At 37.5% G+C, this 21,594-nt stretch overlaps 1 protein-coding gene across 1 annotated transcript in view; it reads right to left on the bottom strand.

The window, feature by feature from the left end:
• ITPR2 (inositol 1,4,5-trisphosphate receptor type 2) overlaps positions 1-21,594 on the bottom strand; it is a 467,092-nt gene that overhangs the window by 151,895 nt on the left and 293,603 nt on the right. Inside the window, exons 38-41 of the mRNA XM_012739535.3 lie at positions 9,998-10,106; positions 9,321-9,508; positions 2,508-2,691; positions 1,563-1,819 (exon numbers count right to left, since the gene is read on the bottom strand). Coding sequence (XP_012594989.3) covers positions 1,563-1,819; positions 2,508-2,691; positions 9,321-9,508; positions 9,998-10,106 — 738 coding nt within the window. The remainder of the gene's footprint in view (positions 1-1,562; positions 1,820-2,507; positions 2,692-9,320; positions 9,509-9,997; positions 10,107-21,594) is intronic.

The following is a 21,594-nucleotide window of genomic DNA, read 5'->3' as shown; positions in this document are numbered from 1 at the left end:
GAGGGTAAAAATAATAGGAAGTAGGAAAAAGTGAAGGAAAAGGGAAACTGGATAGAAAGAAGTTCATTGGGGAGAAAAGCAAATTTCCAAGTATAAATGATCCCTTATGAATAGTTCAGCTTCACTATTCATTGATTTTAAATGATACAACCATTATGGAGGGCAACTCGGAAGCATCTATCAAGATTCCAGTTAACATACAGCTCCACTTCCAAAAAGTTGTTCTAGACATAGGTACACAAGTACACAAAGAGGTTTTGTAAAAGCATACTGCTTCTTATAGCAAAAACCATAGACTGTGTCATATCTGGGGTAATGTCACTGGTTTAAGAGATAATAGTTACATACAAACAGTAAAACATTATAAAACTATAAAAATGAGGTATTTCAATATGTACTGATAAACATAACCTAGCAATCAGTAATTTACTAATAAGATATGTTAATAAATGAAACATGTAAGTTTAGGAACACTTTATAAAATTAAAAAAAAAATGTATACCTGCACAGATCAATATACTTATATATACATAAAAATTTCTGGAAGAAAAAACAACCAGTTAATTTTCTCCAGTGAAAAAGAACCAGTGATTTTCTCCAGGAAATAAAGCTGGAGAAATAGTAAGCAGGGAGGGAAACTTTTTATTTTTATTTAGTACTTATTTTTATTAATTTATTTATTTGAATTTATTTCTACCATTTATTCTTCTTAAAACTATTTTAAAAGTAACATTTTCTGCATTGTTTGATCCCATACTTCTGTCAAATATTTATGCAGATACATTATCATCTCTCAAGAGTGGGAAACCTGAGGCCTTAAGGCCACAGGTAGCCTTCTAGGTCCTTAGGTGTGGCCTTTTTACTAAATCCAAATTTTACAGAACAAATTCTTTTATTAAAAGGGATGCGTTAGAGAAAGATGAAGCTTTTCTTGCCTCTTTTGGTGCTTAAAAAAGAACAATCTTGAAATCAGAAGGCCACAGGTTTCTCATACAGATGCAAAAAAGAGGCCAAAATTCATAGGCACCCCTAAGAGTGAAAAAAGGGAAACGTAGCAAAGAAGATGAAAGACAACAACTACATTCATTTACAAAGGTATCAACCTTCACTCCTGTAAAAAATCCTCTTCTATGTAACTTTGTTTCTAATTAAGACAGACCAATATATTCAGCATCCTCAATCAAGAAATATGAATTGGGTTGGAAGTAATGAAAGTTCTTTAAGTATATAAAACCATGAAAGATACAGATGAGATAAATATGGCCTTCCTCAACAAATACCAATAATAAATGATACCGATTGAAGCTAAAAAGATTTGCGTCGAGCATACACAGAATGATACTGTATAAGCCTGATTTTTTTTTTTCTTGCATAAAGGAATTTTCCTTTAATTTTTCTTCACCAATACAAAAGTTTCTTCCCATTTCAGAAGAGCAGTATTGCTTTTATTGATTATCTTTCCAAAACGCTCTCCAAAACGACTTGTCAGTTTCATCTGAATTTAATTACTTATAACCATGCGCCGCCGTGTTCTCAGCTTTCACACAAAACAGGACAAATACCTGCAGTTCGCGGTTGTGATTCTCGCACAGCAGCTGAAGGAATCTTAGTATTGGCTGCATGATGGCAATTGCAGGGCTCATTGTCACTTCCTCCGCAGACTTTTCCTCCGCATTTCCCGCTTCTGGTCCTGTGCACATAATGTCTATTTCTGGATCCATTTCTCTTCTGTACACACAATATGCTTTGGATGTTGCCGAAGAAGCTTCTGTTAGTTGGCCTTTCATTCCCTCTTTTAAATGTAATGATGAATCCCTTACTGAAAATAAAGCAGTACTCTTATATACCTGAACCAACTTCCTTTTGCCAATTAAAAAAAAAAAAAAAAAGACAACCAGGTATCCACACTCTCTAACAACTGAATTAAACATTATCTGACAAGAGGTGCAATAATTTAAAAAAAAAAGGATTTGAGGTAGCAACTAAAATGTCAAATTCCCAATGAGAAATTTAGAAGAACTTGTGTCTTTCCAATATATATCAGAAATATATAAATATTTCACATATGTGAGAAGGTAGGAAAAATGATGTGACAAACTTCAAAATGTTAATATCTTTATGATTTGTATTTAATGCACTGATGATTTTGTCATTTCAAATACCAAGAATCTTTTTCTTGGCACTGGGTGCTAAAATTTGTTTTTAGAGTTTAATTTTCATGGCCACTTAAAAGGTTCGGGGCAGTTATTCTTTACCAAGCATGCCACAATGAAATCAAACATTTTTCATGTCTCTGGTTGCATTGCACTGATTATGTCTCATTTAGGTTTGATCCTGCAGAGATGTTTTAGGGTCAAACCCATGACCGAAATTCTTTATGGATGATCAGAGCCACAGTGGGGGTAATTAAACCAAGCGAAGTGAGATAACAAAGATAAGTGAGATTTAAACGTTGTTACCCTCTTTTCTCTCACTTTATTCTCCCAAATACTCAAATACTTCTTTACCTCTTATTCGTGGACCAGATGTCATCAATTCACTGTCATCGTCCCTTTTTTTGCTACCTAAATCTATGGTATTAACTGTCACTGTTGATCTTATCTCTTTCTGAGCAGCCTTCATTCGATCATAGAGAACTTTGAAGAATTTTTCTGACTTTTTTTGTTCATGCAACTGCTGGTAGAAAGAATACTGCAAGAAAACATATTTTAAGATATCAATACCCAAAGGGAGACAAATAGTGTTTTTATGCTTGAAATAAACATAAGCGTTATAGATAAAAGCACACATCTAATGTGCTACCCATTATTTCATAAATTGACAACTTTTGCCAGTTTCTTATACTATTTAATGCACACTAATAATAGCTAGTATTTACTTAGCACTTTCCACTAAACTCTAACACATGGTTTTTTATATGCTATTTAATTTATCCTTACTGCCCCATAATATGCCGAAATAAAAAAAAAAATTTATAAGGACACTATAAGAAGTTGTATGGAAAGAGTTCTTTAAGTATTATATTATTAAGTCACACATTGATTCTACAAATATTTATTGGGTGCCTACTATGTGCCAGCCCCAATGCTAACACTAAGGTATAGAACAAAAAGGGAAAGCAACCATAATCCCTGTCCTCATGAATTTGTAATCTAAATTGGAAAACAGCCACAAATCCCATGGTCATCCTGTATAAATATGAAAAGTTATAGAAAGTTACAAGGAGTTATTTTTTCTCTTTATCTAATTTAAAGTGTATTAGTTTAGAATGTGTTACCATGGTAGCCTCCCTCATGGGAACCCACTGATATGAATAGGTATGAAGTTCTTTTGGTATTTCATTAGCTACATTACTTCACATGGAGTCTAGGACAAACCCACCTTAAAATAAATTCTGCTTTATAGTGATTCATGATGTAGAGAGGGTATGATAAAATATATCTTAGTAAGATGTGGAAATATTCAGACTTGGGACTATCTACCCTAATCATCATCTGCTCAGTGCTCTTTCTGGAAGTATCCAGGAGAAAAGGCAGGAGGGAGATAGAAAAGATCATACACTCCAGAAAAGACAGAATTTGAAGTGGGTGGGGAAATTATAAATTATTAATACCAAAATTATGAGATAGATATAAGACATATAAAAGAAACATAGTAAAAATTAATAAAGATAATAATCAAAGAGAGCTATATAAGCTTGATGAGAGACAGTAAGAAGAAAACATAAGAAAAAAATAATAATTTCCAGATCAAGCAGAGTTGGCTATAATCCAATATAAGCAAATTTAAACAGCCAATTCGGGGGAGTTTGCCTTCTGCAGAGATGCTTTCCTAAGGGAATGCCTGCAACTGTGATGAGCAGGTCTTGAGATCTGTAAGTTACACTTAACGACATCAGGTCTCGAAATGGTTTCCTGTCTTGCAATTTTCTATATGGGCTATATATATATATATATATATATATATATATATATATATATATACAGAGAGTGTTTTATGAAGCCTTAGATGTCAGCTTCACACCTCCAAGGGGAAGCTCCTAAGCAGAGGGCTAGCAAGCCCTCAAGGAAGCAGGCCAAAAAGTCACAGTAACCATAGCAACTATAGTAAAATAGTCACGCTGGTTCTGTTAATTCAAAGGATTGATGCAGCACTCACAGACCTCTAGGGTCCCATGAATTAAGCTGATGCTTAAGCCCTAATATTTTCAATATAATGGAGTTTGAAGGTGGAAGGAAGTTCCAATATATTAATGAGGACTTATGGAAACATTGTGGCTCTATTAAATAAAGTTTTATAATTTATATAGTTCTTCATACATCACCTCATGGATACTTTCAGTCCAACAGTGTGATGAACAGAGTGTTCTTATTTCTATTTTATAATTAATACAATGAAGTTAAGTAAAGGTAAGTGACTTGCCCAATATTACATAACTTGTAAGTGGTTGAGCTAGGATTTAAATCTAAATTTTCTAACTCTGAACCACTAAATTTAAAAACTAACTTCCTAAGCTCAAAACAATTGATTATTTTTTAAAAGGACAACTTTTATAAGCCAGAACTCTACAATGCCAAACAGCATGATTTTAATGAAGATTAAAAGTATGTTTCACATATATTTATATAATCTCAACAGGTAGCATTAAGGTTTTCTCTTACTAAAGATATGGTTTTTGCTTGGGAAACTTCCTTCACAAGTTGTATAGAGTGTAAGGGGAAATTTTAAGGTTTTGTTTTTGTTTTCTTTTTTTTTTTAGGAGCTAAGAGTAATGGATAAACAGGTCTGTGTGACAAAAAGTGGGAGAGGAGAAAAAGGAAAGTGAAGTGGGGATGGAGAAAGAAGAGAGCATGAAGCAGGATGAATTCCCCCATGAAATTTTCCAAGGGTGAGGATGGGGAAGGTTATTTCTAGAAAGGAGATGTGTACTATGGCTAAGAGCAGACTGCATGTGTTTGAAACACCCTGGCTCTATTTCTAACTGTCTGCGTGAGCTGTGGTCTATCTCAGTTTCTTCTTCAGTAAGTTAGGATAATATACATGTTACCTCATAGGTTGTTTGAATCCTAGCCACGTTAATAAAGATCACTAAGAATAGTGCCTGATATTTAGCAGGTATTATTTTTCTTGTCATTATTAGTGTCCAATTTGAAATTTTAATGTAAGTACCTCCTCTCTCCTCTCCTCCTCAACTGATCTCTTATTTTTATTTTTTATTTTTTGAGACTGGGTGCTACTCTGTTGCCCAGGCTGGAGTGCAGCAGTGCAATCAGAGCTCACTGCAGCCTCGAACTCCTGGGCTCAAGCAATCCTCTCATCTCAGCCTGAGTTACTGGGACTACAGGGGTACACCATCATACCTGGTTAATTTTTCTTATTTTTTATAGAGACGGGGTCTCACTATGTTGTCCAGGCTGATCCTCTTACTCCTAACCTCAAGCAATCCTCTCACCTCAGCTTCCCAAAGTGCTAGGATTACACATATGAGCCACCATGGCTGACCTCAACTTATCTTTAATAAATTATATTTATTTATGTAGTTAGAAAGGTAGAAATTAAGGAAGTGGCTGTAATCCATATCTCAGTATGACAGCAGGGATTTCAAGACAATCCATGCACTGAGAAAGCAGGACATTTGTGATAAGGAGACAGCGAGAATGTAAACCCCCCAGGTGACTGGCAGGAGTCTTGGACTCCTGAGCTTTAGACTACTACAGAGCAAGAAATAGGATTCAAGCTGATCTCAATTAGACCTTTTAGAGCCAAGAGCACATAGCTGACACTTGGGTTACACAATGATGTATGTAAGTTAGGAAACTGAATAGGGGAAGGCTGGCAAATGAGGTTGTCTTAACCCATCATAAAAAAAAGGTTTTCATACACAAAAGAAATTTAATGCTGTTTCATCAAAAAATATTTGTTGAATGCCATAAAGCACTATAGATATAAAGAATAGGACATGATCACATACATTAAGGAAGTTGAAATTTAAATGGATAGGCAGGGTGTAGTACAAATAATAAAACAAAGTAGCACACTCAAAGTGCCAAACGAGTATTAAACAAGTGGCATGGGATCTCCGATAAGGGAATGGTCACCAAACACCCCAGACAGATAGGCAAGACTTTGTGAAAGAGATGCAATTTCATTAGGATCAGTCATTTATAGATCCATTCACTCATGAACATTTCTTGAACCCCAAGATTTGGCCACACATGGTGCCAGACACAAGAGGTACAAAGATGTACAACATGTGCTCTCAACCTTTATAAGGATTTATAATTTACTGGACAGAGCCTGATTCACACATGAAGAGGCCCAATAAAGTGGCAGAGACGCTATGAAGACATCTGCCGGTGATAGCAGGGGTGTACAGTAAGCAGTAGTCGGTTCTGCCCAATGGGACATGAGGTCAGAAAAGACTTCCATGGGAAGTCCATTGAATTGATCCTCAAAGAGTAGAAAGCAGGACGAGAAACAATACAACACATTTGAGGAACTGCAAAGAGCTTAGCATAGCCGGTGCACAAGAGAAAGCATGGAGGAGGCAAAGAGGTGAAAGAAGAAAGGAAAACGTGAAGAGATTAAAGAATGAAGGATTTTGGACTATAGTAGGGATTTTGCCTTTATAGAGCAGGTGACAGATTTTAAGCAGAGGAATAATATGTTTTTGGAGAGAGATCTTTGGAGGCAAACAGGGAGAATGATTTGGGGAGGGACACAACTGGAAGCTAACTCTTAGAAAAGTACTTGTTACAGTCCAGGAAAAGATAAGAAGGTTCTATTACTGTAACGAGGGATGGAGAGCAGGGATTAAAAATAAGAGTAGGGATATGAGAGATGTGTAGAGGGCTGAGTCACAGAAGTCAGTCATCAGCAAGATGTTCAGGAAGGGAGTGAAGGTGCATAAGTTAAAGTCAAGGCTAACTTTCAACTGTGGGTCAGACAACTGGGTAGATGGAGTGTCAGTCACAGAGAGGGAATGCAAAAGGAGGAGGGGGTGTACTGTTCTCTAGAACAATAATGGATTCCATTTGGGACATGTTGAGTTTAAGGTACTTGTGGACTTCCCACCAAAGACTTCTGAAAGAAGCTGGATGTAGGATCTAGAACTCCAGTGAGTGAGCTGAGAATCATCCGCACAAAGTGGAAGTTAAAGATGTGGAAATGGACGCGTTCAGGCTAGGAAACAAATAGAATAACAGAGGAGAGTCAAACAAACTTGGTAGATGTCAGGATTCAAGAGCTAAGTACAGGAAGAGGAATCTTCACAGAAGGCTAAGAAGAAATGTGAGGAACTAAGAAGACAAATTGGAGAGGGTGATGTAGAAAAGGTTTCAAGAAGAATGAAACAGTCACCAGTGGCAAATGCCACAGAAACATCATGTAAGGACTGAAAGATATTTTGGTCATGAAGGGATCAAAGAAACAACTTGCCAGGAATTTAAAAGTGGAACATGCAGTTTCTGATGGGAACTGGCTTATTCCCCAGCAATATAAGAACATAAGTAAGTGCAAATAAGTATAGAGAATGAAGGATGATCCCATCTGATGACCCTCAGTGGCCCAGAAACAGGAATCTAGAAAGTACTATAATCCTAAGGATTGCTTCTAGGGATGCCAAAAAAAATCCCTCACTCCTATCCTCTGAACTAAGTCTATCTCTGATGTTATGTAGTTGCCTAGATAATTTCCTTAGAAAGTCTCAACTGACAGAATTTTCTGGTTTTTAAAAGCTGAATAATATTCTATTGTGGATATGTACTACATATTTTAATCCATTCATCCATTGATATGTGAAATAAGCTAGGCAGAGATGGACAAATACCATATGAACTCACTTATATGTGGATTCTAAAAAGTCAAACTCACAGAAGTAGAGAGAACTCCGTTCAATGGATACAAAGTTTCAGTGACAGGAGGAATAAGTTTCTGGTGTTCTATTGCACAGCAAGGAACTATCATTAATAATAATGTATTGTATATTTCAAAATACCTAAAAAGAGTATTTTAAATGTTCCACTGCAAAGAAATGATAAATATTTGAGGTAATGGATATGTTAATTATCCTGTCATTCCACAATGTATAAATATATCAAAACATCACACTGTACCCCATAAGTATATACAATTATTATTTGTCAATTAACAATAAAAATTAAATTAAATGAAAAGAAAGAAAGTCCCAATTGAATACTTTGTTGTAGAAGAAAAGACATTTTCCAAGAAAACCCACTCACATTCCTCCATCACCCCATTCCTTAACTTCCCCCACAGGGAAATTTCTCCTGCAGCTTCAGTACCCTGAGAATTTTCAACACTTTCTTTTCCCAACTAAGAAATAATGTTTTGGGGTTGTTTTTGTCACTATGCCCTTTGCTGCTCATGAGGCCTTTATACCCTAAGCCACTGTTATTGGATGTGTCCTATAGTAAAGTTCCTGTTGTTCGATGTATTGGATGGCTAATTAAAGCAAAATATCCCAGTTTCGAATTAGATGTGGCTTCCACTCTCCATGAAAAGGGAAAATGGATTTCGAAATTTCTAACTAGTTGTAGGCATATGGTTTCCTTCACTGACCAAGGCAAACCCACAAAGAGCAGGCTTCTGAGCAGCAAGGCTGACGGCTAGATAGGAGGAATAGATTCTAGAGCTCGAGAGCTCTGTATGGTGACTATTGTCAACAAGAACTTACTGTACTGTTTCAAATAGCTAGAAGACAAGATCTGGAATGTCCCCAACACAAAGAAATGACAAATGTTTGAGGTGATGGATATGCTAATTACCATGATTTGATCATTGCACATTGCATACATTATCAACATACCACACTGTAATCCGCAAATGTGTACAATCATTATGTGTCCATTAAAAATAATAATAAAGGCAATGAAAGAATGAAGGACAATGTGTGCTCTCTGGAAGCATTCCCCAGCTCTCAGGCTCACTTGGCATGTTTTGCCTTTGGGCGTGGCTGAACCCAGGGGCAACCTGGCAGAAGTTTCAAGGGGAAATGGTGTGGCTTCTGGAAATAGTGGTCTAATCTCCTGTGTGCAAGTGGGAATATTGCTCCCTGCAGTGGAATTCCTGGAATAATGTCAGAAGGATGCGTCCAAGGAATGTTCTGCTTTACTGAATAAATTGTGAAGCCCTGTGGTTTCTATAGCAAATAAAATAAATATATAAGGACAACGTGATACATGTGTTCTGAGGCAGTAATGAGAAACTAAAAGAAAAACATTATTTTTCCTCAGTTTCTATGACGAGTAAATAAGAAATACAAATACTAGATGTAATGCCCATGATTTATAAACAGGTACCTGCGTTTGTGTATTTCCTCCTTCAAGCAAAGCAATGCCCAGGAAAATGCCTTCCGAAAAAATTCTGTCATTTTTGGTGTTCACTATGACATCAATGACAAGCTCTGATGCACCTTCTTTGTCCAGCAGACACTGAATATCTGACATGGATATCCCCATCTTATCTGCATCTTGTCCAGAAAAACTTCCTGTGATTAGAATAAATAAATAGATAGTAATTACAGGCATTATTAGCATATAAAGTTTTCAAATTCTCAAACTACAAGAATATTTATCATTGAGACTATTTCCCCTACAAAGTTAAATATAACAGAAGCTTGAGTTAAAAAGTATTAAGTTTGTAAAAACAGAACTGTTAATTAAATATCTGACACATGTAATTAAATGTTCTTTTAAGAGAAATACTTTAGAAAACAAAAACTAGCTTTATTTTTGTTGTCTTTAATTTATATACTAAGAAATTAGAACTCAGTGTAACTATTTTCCCAAAGTCAACAGGCAAAATCAATCCTAATGTTCAAATCTGTTGTTTCATGAACCCCAAATTGCATGAAAGTTTTAAATAGTGCTTTTTAAGTGAATTTTTTATATTTGTGCCATTTAAGTAAAATACTAAAGTAACATTGACAAGATATGTCATGAGAATCCTAAAATTAGAAAAAAGCGATAAGCATTACCTCCCACTTGTGCAGTTTTGGAGTAGGTTCCTGACAGGTGTCCATTCATACCAACTCCATAATCACCTTTAAAATATCGATTCAGGAGTATTTTTCTTAACGTGTTACCCTAATGAGAAAGATGAGAAAAGTGTCACTGTTTACTTTTCTAATAAAAGTAAAAAATGTCACCTAAAATGCATTTTGTGAGTGATGTTGAGACATGGGAAAATTAATTTTATACCAAATAATATCTTCTGAGGCAAAAATTTACAATGTGCCTCAATAAAATAATAATTTTACTTCTCATACTAAATAAAGAGGATGGGAGGATCCTTTTGGAGATGATGTAAAGGTTTATGGCACAGATTCTGGTGATGGTTTCACTGTGTATACTTACCTCCAAAGTGATCAAGTTGCATATATTCAACATATACAGCTTTTTGTATGTCAATCATATGGCAATAAAGTGGTTTAAAAATAATTTTACTTTAAAGACTAAAAGTTAAAATAAATAAAAAATAAAAGATAGTATTGCCAATAGAATGGACTAGAAAAATCACAAATGTTGCAAATTTAAGATTGCTTAAAAACCTGAAGTTCCCCATGTTGGCTGTGTATCACTAGCACCTAAATAAGACACAGCATAATAAACACCTTAAGAAAGCAAAAACTTTAGGGAGGGGAGCTTAGTCAAAAAGAGTCAGCAGAGAGCTGGGTATACAGCAGGTGCTCAAAAAATTAAGCTTCATGAAACAGAGTGAATCATATTTAAACTCCAAGTTGCTTTATTCAGAAGACAGTGGGCAAAAGACAGTGTATTCCTTCATAAAACACATAAATCCAAAGTTATTAAGTCTTCAATTGTGTACTGATTACAGTATGCTTTTTTTTTTTTTTTTTTTTTGAGACAGAGTCTCACTTTGTCGCCCAGGCTAGAGTGAGTGCCATGGCATCAGCCTCGCTCACAGCAACCTCAAACTCCCGGGCTCAGGAGATCCTCCTGTCTCAGCCTCCCAAGTAGCTGGGACTACAGGCATGTGCCACCATGCCCAGCTAATTTTTTGTATATATATTTTTAGTTGTCCAATTAATTTATTTCTATTTTTAGTAGAGACGGGGTCTTGCTCAGGCTGGTTTTGAACTCCTGACCTCGAGCAATCCTCCCGCCTCGGCCTCCCAGAGTGCTAGGATTACAGGCGTGAGCCACCGCGCCCGGCCTCTACAGTATGCTTTTTAAATAATACATTTTGTAATTATAATAATGGCATGTACATAAGGAACTTAGATGATAACTCCAAATTTTCCTTTTTATTTGGTGATTATTATTTTAATAAAAAAGAGTGACTTAAAAGTATTAAAGAATCAATCATGCTTGAACTATTTAAATTAACAAAACACCAACTGAGATGTTATTCTCATCTTGCAGGAAGGAAAGAGTGGCCCAAGAGCTTAGGTAGTTATTGCTTGCAGATCATGCAGCTAACAGGTACATGAGCAAGTCCTGAACACAACTCTTGACTACAAAATCCAGCCATTTCCTCATGCCAGGCTGCACACACAGCTCTCATTGCTCCTTCTCGCTCTCTCTCTCTCTCTGCCTCTCTCTCTCTTATGCTTTGGTTATCTTTCTTTCCCAAGGTCTTCGGGTTGTGTTCCCAGTTCTTTTGTTGTCATCCCCTCCCCATCTCTCCCCAGTCTGCACTTTCATCTGATCCTTGGTTGCACAATCACTTCTGCAGGTCTGATTGCCAAATGTGTTTCCTCCGGCTTTGACCTTGCTCCCCTGAGCTTCTCATTCTGTTTCCACTTAGATTTCCCTACCTATGTCTTGAAGCTTTCCTGGCACCTCAAGCTCAATTTTTCAGAACGGAATATTCCTTCTCTTTGAAATACGTTTTCCTCTCAGTTTCCATTTGTTTTAAGGCGATCACAATCGTTCTGGTCATGTAGGCTCCAAACTGAAGGAATCATCACTACCACCACCACTCCCAACTTGACAATGATTTTGTGAAACCCTACTTATTCTACCTTTCCAACTGTAGCTTCCAATGGTGGCTTCATATGTGATATTTTACCAAATTGAACCAAGTGATCATTCCTCAACCAAAATGTTCTGAATCTTTCTCTTTGCTCACAACACATTCTCTGGCTGAAATGGTCTTCTTCCATCTTACATATAGATAGGTCCTGTCTTCCCTCTTTATTCTATGAATATGGATTAGGTACCTATTAGGCACTATCTTAATTGATAAGATATAACCCTCCCCTTAGAGTTTACAGTGAGATACATGCAATAATGGAGACATCTACTAGATCCTATGAAAGCACGAGAGGAAGCAGTCTACTCTGAGGGGGCTCTCCATGGCATATCCCGCTACTAACCCATATGATCATCGGAATAGACCAGTCTTTTGCACAGTCAATGCCCAGCAAATATGTCATAAAGACATGATGCCAAGAATTCTAGCAGACATTCAGAGTGCCCGCAGTTGTTTATCTTTATAGTAACTTTTATTTATTGATATTTAAGTTCTTAAAACACAGACATTTATTATTGCTTCCTATTTCATTTTTTCTTCCTTTAAGGCTTTTCAATATAGGGGTATAAATAAAGGTGATGACTAGTCTTGGAAGAAATAGTGAGATGTAAGAACTTATTCTACCAGTGAACATAACTCTACTATCCCTTATAAAACTTACATAGGGCACCTAGAGAAGACATAAGAAATGAAAATAGTCTTTGCTTTTTTTCTGCTCTTCAGAGAAGGTCCTTTGAGTTTAATTAATTCCCTCTGGCCAAAGAATGATAATTCCAAAAGGGGAGGGAAAACAAAATAAAACATCTCTTTGGAGTTAAAGCCTTTGGCCTTTTAGTGTGTATCTCATTATAGTAGAAGGAGGTACTGTGAAAGAACTTTCAGACCCATAACTATGGGGTTGAAGCTACAAGCTGGGGAGAAAAATGTGAGGTCACATTAACGGAAGCACTAAATATTTTGCAAGGGTAGCTCAGTTTGCTGTACTAATCATGATTCTCACTTCTAAAGACCACTCAGTCTAACCCTGTAAGAGACACTTGGTCCGCTTCTAATGAATAAACTGACAAATGTGAAAATCCAGGCCTTTTTACTTGAAATTGCACAAGTCAGTGTCAGCGTCTGGAAGAGAACCTGCTGTAGATCCTTTTTACTCTCCGTCACGTCTTTTAATCACACTATTCCAAGAACCCAACTAAGATATAAACAAACAATAGATTATTTTTTATTTTTTATTTCAGCATATGACAGGGGTACAAATGTTTAGGTCATATATATTGCCTTTGCCCCACCCAAGTCAGAGCTTTAAGTGTGTCCATCCCCCAGATGGTCCCATTGGCACCCATTAGATGTGAACACACCCATTCCCCCCCACCTGCCTGACACCTGATGAACGTTACCTACTATATGTGCATATAAGTGTTGAACACTTAATACCAATTTGATGGTGAGTACATGTGGTGCTTGTTTTTCCATTCTTGGGATATTTCAGTTAGTAGTAGAATGGGCTCCAGCTCTATCCAGAATAATATAAGAGGTGCTAGATCACCATTGTTTTTTGTGACTGAGTAGAACTCCATGGTATATATATATATATATATATATATATATATATATATATATCCCACATTTTATTAACCCACTCATGTATTGATGGGCACTTGGATTGTTTCCACATCTTTGCAATTGTGAATTGTGCTGCTATAAACATTCCAGTGCAGGTATCTTTTTTATAGAATGTCTTTTTTTCCTTTGGGTATATGCCCAGTAATGGGATTACTGGATCAAATGGTAGTTCTACTCTTAGCTCTTTGAGGTATCTCCATTAGTTTGCAGTCCCACCACATACACACCAACATTTATTGTTTTGGGACTTTTTTTTTTTTGAGACAGTCTCACTTTGTTGCCCAGGCTAGAGTGAGTGCCGTGGCGTCAGCCTAGCTCACAGCAACCTCAATCTCCTGGGCTCATCGATCCTACTGCCTCAGCCTCCCGAGTAGCTGGGACTACAGGCATGCACCACCATGCCCGGCTAATTTTTTGTATATATATTTTTAGTTGGTCAATTAATTTCTTTCTATTTTTGGTAGAGACGGGGTCTCGCTCAGGCTGGTTTCGAACTCCTGACCTTGAGCGATCCGCCCGCCTCGGCCTCCCAAAGTGCTAGGATTACAGGCGTGAGCCACCACGCCCGGCCTGTTTTGGGACTTTTTGATAAAAGCCATTCTCTTTTTTTTTTTTTTTTGAGACAGAGTCTCAGTCTGTTGCCCAGGAGAGAGTGCCTTTGTGTCAGCCTAGTTCACAGCAACCTCAAACTCCTGGCCTCAAGCAATCCTTCTGCCTCAGCCTCCGAAGTAACTACAGGCATTTGCCACCATGCCTGGCTAATTTTTTTTTTCTATATATTTTTAGTTGGCTAATTAATTTCTTTCTATTTTTAGTAGAGACGGCGTCTCACTCTTGCTCAGGCTGGTTTCGAACTCCTGACCTTGAGTGATCCACCCGCCTCGGCCTCTCAGAGTGCTAGGATTACAGAGGTGAGCCACTGCACCTGGCCAAAAGCCATTCTCATTGAAGTTTAGCGATATCTCATTGTAGTTTTGATTTGCATTTCCCTGACAATTAGAGATGGTGAGCATTTTTTCATATGTTTGTTGGCCTTTCATCTGTCTTCTTTCGAAAAGTTTCTGTTCATGTCCTCTGCCCACTTTTTAATGGGGTCATTTGATTTTTTTCTTGCTGATTTTCCTGAGTTCTATATAGATTCTAGTCATCAGCCCTTCATCGGATGTGTAGCATGTGAATATTTTCTCCCATTCTGTAGGTTGTCTGTTTGCTCTCGTGATAGTTTCCTTGACTGTGCAGAAGCTTTTTAATTTGGTCAGGCCCCATTTATTTATTTTTGTTGTTGCTGTGATTGCCTTTGGGGTCTTCTTCATAAATTCTTTTCCTAGGCCAATGTCTGTAAGAGTTTTTCCAACATTTTCTTCTAGAATTCTTATAGCTTAATGTCTTAGGTTTAAGTCTTGTATCCACCATGAGTTGATTTTTGTGAGAAGTGAGAGCTGTGGATTCTGTTTCAGACTGCTACATGTGGCTATCCAATTTTCCCAGCACCATTTACTGAATAAGGATTCTTTCCCCCAGTGAATGCTTTTGTCTGCTTCGTCAAAGATTAGATAGCTATATGAGGCTGGTTTTATATCTAGGTTCTCAGTTCTGTTCCATTGCTTTATGTCTGTGTTTTTGTGCCAATTCAATGCTGTTTTAGTTACTATAGCCTTGTAGTATAGCTTGAAGTCTGGTAAATTGATGCCTCCCAATTTGTTCTTTTTGCTTAAGATTGCTTTTGCTATACGGTGTCTTCTCTGGTTCCATATGAAGCGTAAAATTATTTTTTCTAGATCTGTGAAAAATAATGTTGGTATTTTAATAGGGATTGTGTTGTGTCTGTAGATCACTTTGGGTAATATAGACATTTTAATAATGTTGATTCCATCAACCCATGAGCATGGTATGGTTTTCCATCTGTTTATGTCCTATGCTATTTCCTTCCTCAGTGTTTTGTAGTTCTCCTGAAGAGGTCCTCTCCTTAGTTAAATATATTCCTAGGTATTTTATTGTCTTTGTTGCTATTGTTCACAACATCACAAGGTCTTTGAGTCTTTGATTTGGTTCTCAGTGTAACTGTTGTTGGCATATAGGAATGCCAGTGATTTCTGTACATTGGTTTTATAACCTGAGACACTGCTAAATTTGTTTATCAATTCCAGTAGTCTCATGGCAGAATCCTTGGGGTTTTCTGGATATAAGAGCATATCACCAGCAAAGAGCAATAGTTTGACCTTCTTCTTCCCCCATTTGGATGCCCTTGATTTTCTTCTCTTGTCTGACTGCTCTGGCTAGGACTTCTAGCACTATGTTGAATAGAAGTGGTGATAGAGGGCAACCTTGTCCGGTTCCAGATCTAAGCAGGAATGCTTTCAATTTTTCTCCATTCAGTATATGTTAATGTTGGCTGTGGGTTTGTCATATATGGCTTTTATCACTTTCAGTTTAGTCTCATCTATGCCTATTTTGTTAAGCATTCTTATCATAAAACTGTGTTGAATTGTGTCAAATGCTTTTTCTGCATCTATTGAGAGAATCATGTGGTCTTTGCTTTTACTTCTATTTATGTGTTGATTTAAATTCATAGATTTGCATATGTTGAACCATTCCTGCATCTCTAGGAGGAAGCCAACTAGGTTGTGATGGATTATTTTTTTGATAAGCACCTGAATTTGGTTTGGTAGGATTTTGTTGAGCAATTTTGGATCTATATTCATAAGGGATATTGGTTGGTAGTTTTCTTTTTTGTTGTGTCCTTTCCTGGTTTTGGTATCAAGATGATGCTGTCTTCATAAAACATGTTGGGGAGGATTCCTTCTTTCTCTATGCTATGGAATAATTTCTGCAGGATAGGCACCAGTTCTCCTTTGCGGGTCTGGTAAAATTCAGATGTGAAACCATCTGGTCCAGGACTTTTCTTTTTAGGAAGGTTTTTTTTATTGTTGCTTCAATTTGGGTACTTGATATTGGTCTGTTCAGAAATTCTATTTCTTCGTAATTGAGCCTAGGGAGGCTGTGTGTTTCTAAGAATTTGTCCATTTCAAAGAAATAGAAAACTGGTTTTGACCCTTTGTTTTGTTTTTTTTTTTTAAGAAATGCCCTTTATACTTCTAGGAAAATAAAACTAAAGCCAATCATAGTGTAGAATTGTGTAACACCAAGTTAAAATTAGACTCACATTTGTGAGTATGTTTAATTTCCCTTTAGGCAGATAAAATCACACAGGTGCCTATCAGATTCCTAAACATCAAAATCAAATGGGCAACACTCTTCTTATGCAATTGCAGTCTAGCTAGATACATCTACTTTCTAACTATGTAATACTCAGCATACCATAGAAAGTGGACAGAGTTCCACATTTCTCTGTTCTTAACCCTGGAACCACACTGCCTGGGTTCCAATCCCTTCTATGCCATATTCTAACTGGAGCAAATTACATCACTCGGGGCCTCAGTTCTTCAACTGTCAAACGAAACAGTTAGTATCTACCCTCATAGGGTTTGTACGATAATTAAATACTTAAAATGTACATGAAGGACTTAGAACAATCTCCAGCACATAGTAAGTGCTTTGTAAGTTGTATACGGTGATGCTCCTCCTGCCAGTACAAATAGTATCCAGACCATGGAACAGTTCACAACTTACCAAGGACTTCTGCACACACATTCTTACTTTATACCAAACCTTCCCACAAAAGTGAGAGAAATTTCCAATATATTGAGAAAATGAAAAAAAAATTAATAAATGAAAAAGTATCTAAAATCCTAAATTTTCAACTATTAATCAGCTTTTAGAATTGTATGCTTGTGAGCTAACATGGCAAAGCTGCCCCAAAGCATGCATATACTTTACTGTATAAAATGTATACTTAGAACTTCGACTAAAGTGGAAAAAATCTGTACTTTGGTTCAAACTCCATAGTTTTCAGCTAAGACAAACTTCAGTGTTAAAAATGGATGAAGAACAGGTATAGATGGAACAGGATTCTCCTGTGTCTCAGTGATCCTCATTTAAGAATGGAAGACTTCAGGTAGTGGTATGTCACAAGTTCAGCAGAACTGACCTGTTGTCAAATATCAAGCTCTGACTTGAGGAATGAGAGGCAAGTACTATGCCCCAATTTGTCTTGCAGCTTTCTTGGTGGCCTGTCCTCTCTGCGATGGGTTGCAGTGGTGGTAGCTTAGATCATTTCCCCCAAATTACTTTAACTCAAATAAAGTAACTGTGGAACCACTGTCAGAAATTCTGGTGCCAGGGTTGCAAATGATTGTCTCAGAGCTATAACTGCCATGGCAGAAATCTGTAGAAGAACTAAAAGCACATTAAGCCCTTTTGAAAAGAATTCCACCGCAATTGAGAAGTCTGACTTCTGTACTGGTTCTTCAAATCCAAAATGAATTCCTGTCCAGGCTTCCCATGGTAGGTATCTTTGCTGGGTTAGACCAACTAGCAAGGAATGTCCTTTACAGCCTTTTCAACAGTCAATTCCAGGCCACAAGACACTACTTTTAGCCAATGTCTTCATGTGAACACATCCCAGATGTGCTAAATGTAATGTAGCCAAGATAACTAACAACCACCTTCTGAAATTACAACAGAATATCTCCATAAAAAGACATCTTTTGTGGCCAGAGAAGTCTTGCTGACAGTCTGTGAATATCTGGGAGGACTGGTTTTTTCCTGGCCACTCCCTGGTACACCAAGTCCAATGTATCAAAATTTCAGAAGCTCGGAAATTATTGCCTTTCATGGACAGAAAAGATGATAAAAATTTACTAATCCTAGAAAGGACTTAAATTTTCTTTCATTTTCAAGAAAGTACAATATTGTTAGCCTTAATAGGGGTTAATACTCTTAGAAGTGAAGACGATGTGATGACAGAGATACTGATTCACACATTCATTTTTATCCCCTTGGAAAAATGGCACACTAAAGTAATGCTATTTTTCCATTATGAATAATACAATCAAGACATCATGAAAAAAATGACATCACAATCAGCATCCTAGAAAATTAAGTCCTCACAAGAAATTCAAAAGGTAATGAAAATTGCAAACTAAAGATGCTCCATTTAAGATTTTCCCCCAAAGATTCATGGTTAGCTACTAATCAGCCTGGACAAAAAAATATGTACCTGTAGTCTCCATATTGTATCATTGTAACATTAAACTTGGTATTAGCATAATTAGTGTTTCCCTAAACATTTGGTTTAATGACAATTTGTCTGATTCAGGTATTCTTCCCCATTTGAATTCCCAGGGGTAAAAAGGTACACTTCTCTCATTTCAAATAAATTGTTGTAACAACTGTATCCTTTCAGAATTATTTAAAGTCCATCACTACAGTCAACTACATCTTCAGGGAACTCCTTTGGGAAAATATGGCCAATCTCCTATAATCCAGCTGACTAATCGCTTGAATATGTCAATTTCTTCCCCTATTGCTTTGCCCAGCCTTCTTACGATAAGAAACATAAATTTCAATAGGAATAGTTGTTATATACATTCACAAAATGTTCTTCATTAAGACAATGATACAATCATTATATCTTGAAAAACATATGGATGTCTCAACAATTCTCATAAAGAGCCTCATTAAAAAAATACTAGAAAATATTTTATAACCAAATATTCATATACCACAATGGCAATCTATTTTCAAATTCCTTCCTTGTTTTTATTAATTGTAAAGGCATTTAATACATTTCTACCAGGTGTTAGGAACTAGGAAAGGGGGTACAAAAAGTAATTTTGCAGCATATGCTAAAAGAATTTTCAAATATGTAGAGTTGAGACATATGGTACTATTTTTCTTTCTTTCTTTTCTCTTCTCTTCCTCTTCTCCTCTCCTCTCCTCTCTTCCCCTCCCCTCCCCTCCTCTCCCTTCTTCTCCTTTCCTCTTCTTTCTCTTCTCTTTTCTCCTCTCCTCTTCTTTCTCTTCTCTTCTCTTTCTCTCCATTCTCTTCTCTTCTCTTTCTCTCCCTTCTCTTCTCTTCTCTTCTCTTCTCTTCTCTTCTCTTCTCTTCTCTTCTCTTCTCTCCTTTTCTTCCTTGTTATTTTTTTTGAGATAAAGTCTTGCTTTGTTGTCTGGACATGAAGCCAGTGTCATCATAGCTCACTGCAACATCAAATTCCTGGGCTCAAGCAATCCTCCTGCCTCAGCCTCCCGAGTAGCTGGGACTACAGGTGCACCACCACACCTGGCTATTTTTCTATGTTTTGTAGAGAAAGGATCTCACTCTTGCTCAGGCTCGTCTCAAATTCCTAGCCTGAAGTGATCCTCCCGCCTCAGCCTCCCAGAGTGCTAGGATTACAAGTGTGAGCCACCTCGCCCAGCCTTGGCACTGTTTTTTAATATAAATAGTCCTCACCAGACCATTTGGTTCCATTTGTGAAATCTAAATGTTTAAAGAGTAAATGATGATGTTTACACATTTGATGATGCTGCTGGATATAGGAGTGTCTTCAGTGATTACTCCAGGTTTTTCAAACATCCTGGCCTCAAGGCAAACAGAGCTGCTGAGAAGGTTTTGTTAGGGAATGATTCTGTGCCCCATGAATAATGAGGAATAAAGGAAACTGTATTTGTGTTCTTTGGGGTATAATAAAATCTCTCAGCAATTAAATTCTAGGAAGCGTCAAACTCAAGAGACTCTTCCACCTCAACCATTTTAAATACAGGGTCTGCTGAAATTCAGAGTTTGAGAACTTACACAGCCCCTCACCAGTAGGACTTGAGAATGAATTTTACTGCTTGTAATTGCTTAGCTTGCTGAGTAAGCACTCTTCATCTGATTTTCAGAACACAGAGGCAAAAAGTTGAGAGGAGAGTAAGCAAGCAAGAAATGAGCAGACAAGCTTCAGATATCATCTGCTTATTGAAGAAAACCTACTGGACTCACACATCATAAATTACTAGCTCACAAACTTACACTCAAATGGCAGTGGCACACGATACCTAAAGTGACGCCCATAATCTCTTGGTATATAGTCTAAAAAACTACTAGTGCACGATCTGTTACTTAAAAAATGGAATCAATGCTGCCAATGTAAGCATGTGCATGCACACCAAAGACTGGGAAAAATGGAACTTCTAGAGGTAATTGTAAGACTTCAGCAAACACTGTCACTGAGAGGTAGGACATGACTCAGTAATGGACTCAGCTTATGGCAGGTCTCAGAGAACAAAAATGCAGGAGTGTGGAGGGAATGGGAATAAATGAAGGAAGTGACTTGATCTGAATAGCAATATGAACTACAATGGGAGAGGGGTCTTCTTCCTGCTTGCTGTTTTAAAGTACTATCCTCAGACGCTGTGATTCCTGTTAGAGCAACAGTTCCCAACCTTTTTGGCACCAGGGGCTGGTTTCATGGAAGACGATGTTTCCATGGACGGTGGGGCATGGGGAATGGTTTCGGGATGATTCAAGCACATAACATTTATTGCACAGTGAAACCTCTCTGCTAACGATGATCTGTATTTACAGCTGCTCCCCAGCGCCAGCATCAACGCCTCAGCTGCATCTCAGATTATCAGGCGTTAGATTCTCATAAGGAGCGCTCAACCTAGATCCCTCGTGTGTGCAGTTTACAGTAGGGTCCGCGCCTCTATGAGAGTCTAATGCCGCTGCTGATCTGACAGGAGGCGGAGCTTATGCAGTGATGGGAGTGATGGGGAGCAGCTGCAAATACAGATGAAGCTTTGCTGGCTCGCTGTCACTCACCTCCTGCTGTGTGGCCTGGTTCCTAACTGGCACAGCCCCACTACCAGTCTGCAGCCCTGGGCTGGGGTCCACAGTGTTAGAGTTCCACAGTCATCACATGAAGATTGACACAAAGGTGCCACTTTGGAAGGTGGTGTGACAAGAGGTGAGGAACGATGCATAAAGGGAGGTAAGACCAGCACTAACCTGCCCTACGCTGACCTTCCTGTTTGTATGATGTCTCCTGCACTCAGCGCTGCAGTCCT

The sequence above is a fragment of the Microcebus murinus genome, chromosome 10 (genome assembly GCF_040939455.1).
Source record: "Microcebus murinus isolate Inina chromosome 10, M.murinus_Inina_mat1.0, whole genome shotgun sequence".
Taxonomy (NCBI): Eukaryota; Metazoa; Chordata; class Mammalia; order Primates; family Cheirogaleidae; genus Microcebus; species Microcebus murinus.
Note: the sequence above shows the minus strand (reverse complement) of the source record. Positions and strands in the feature narration are given on the sequence as shown.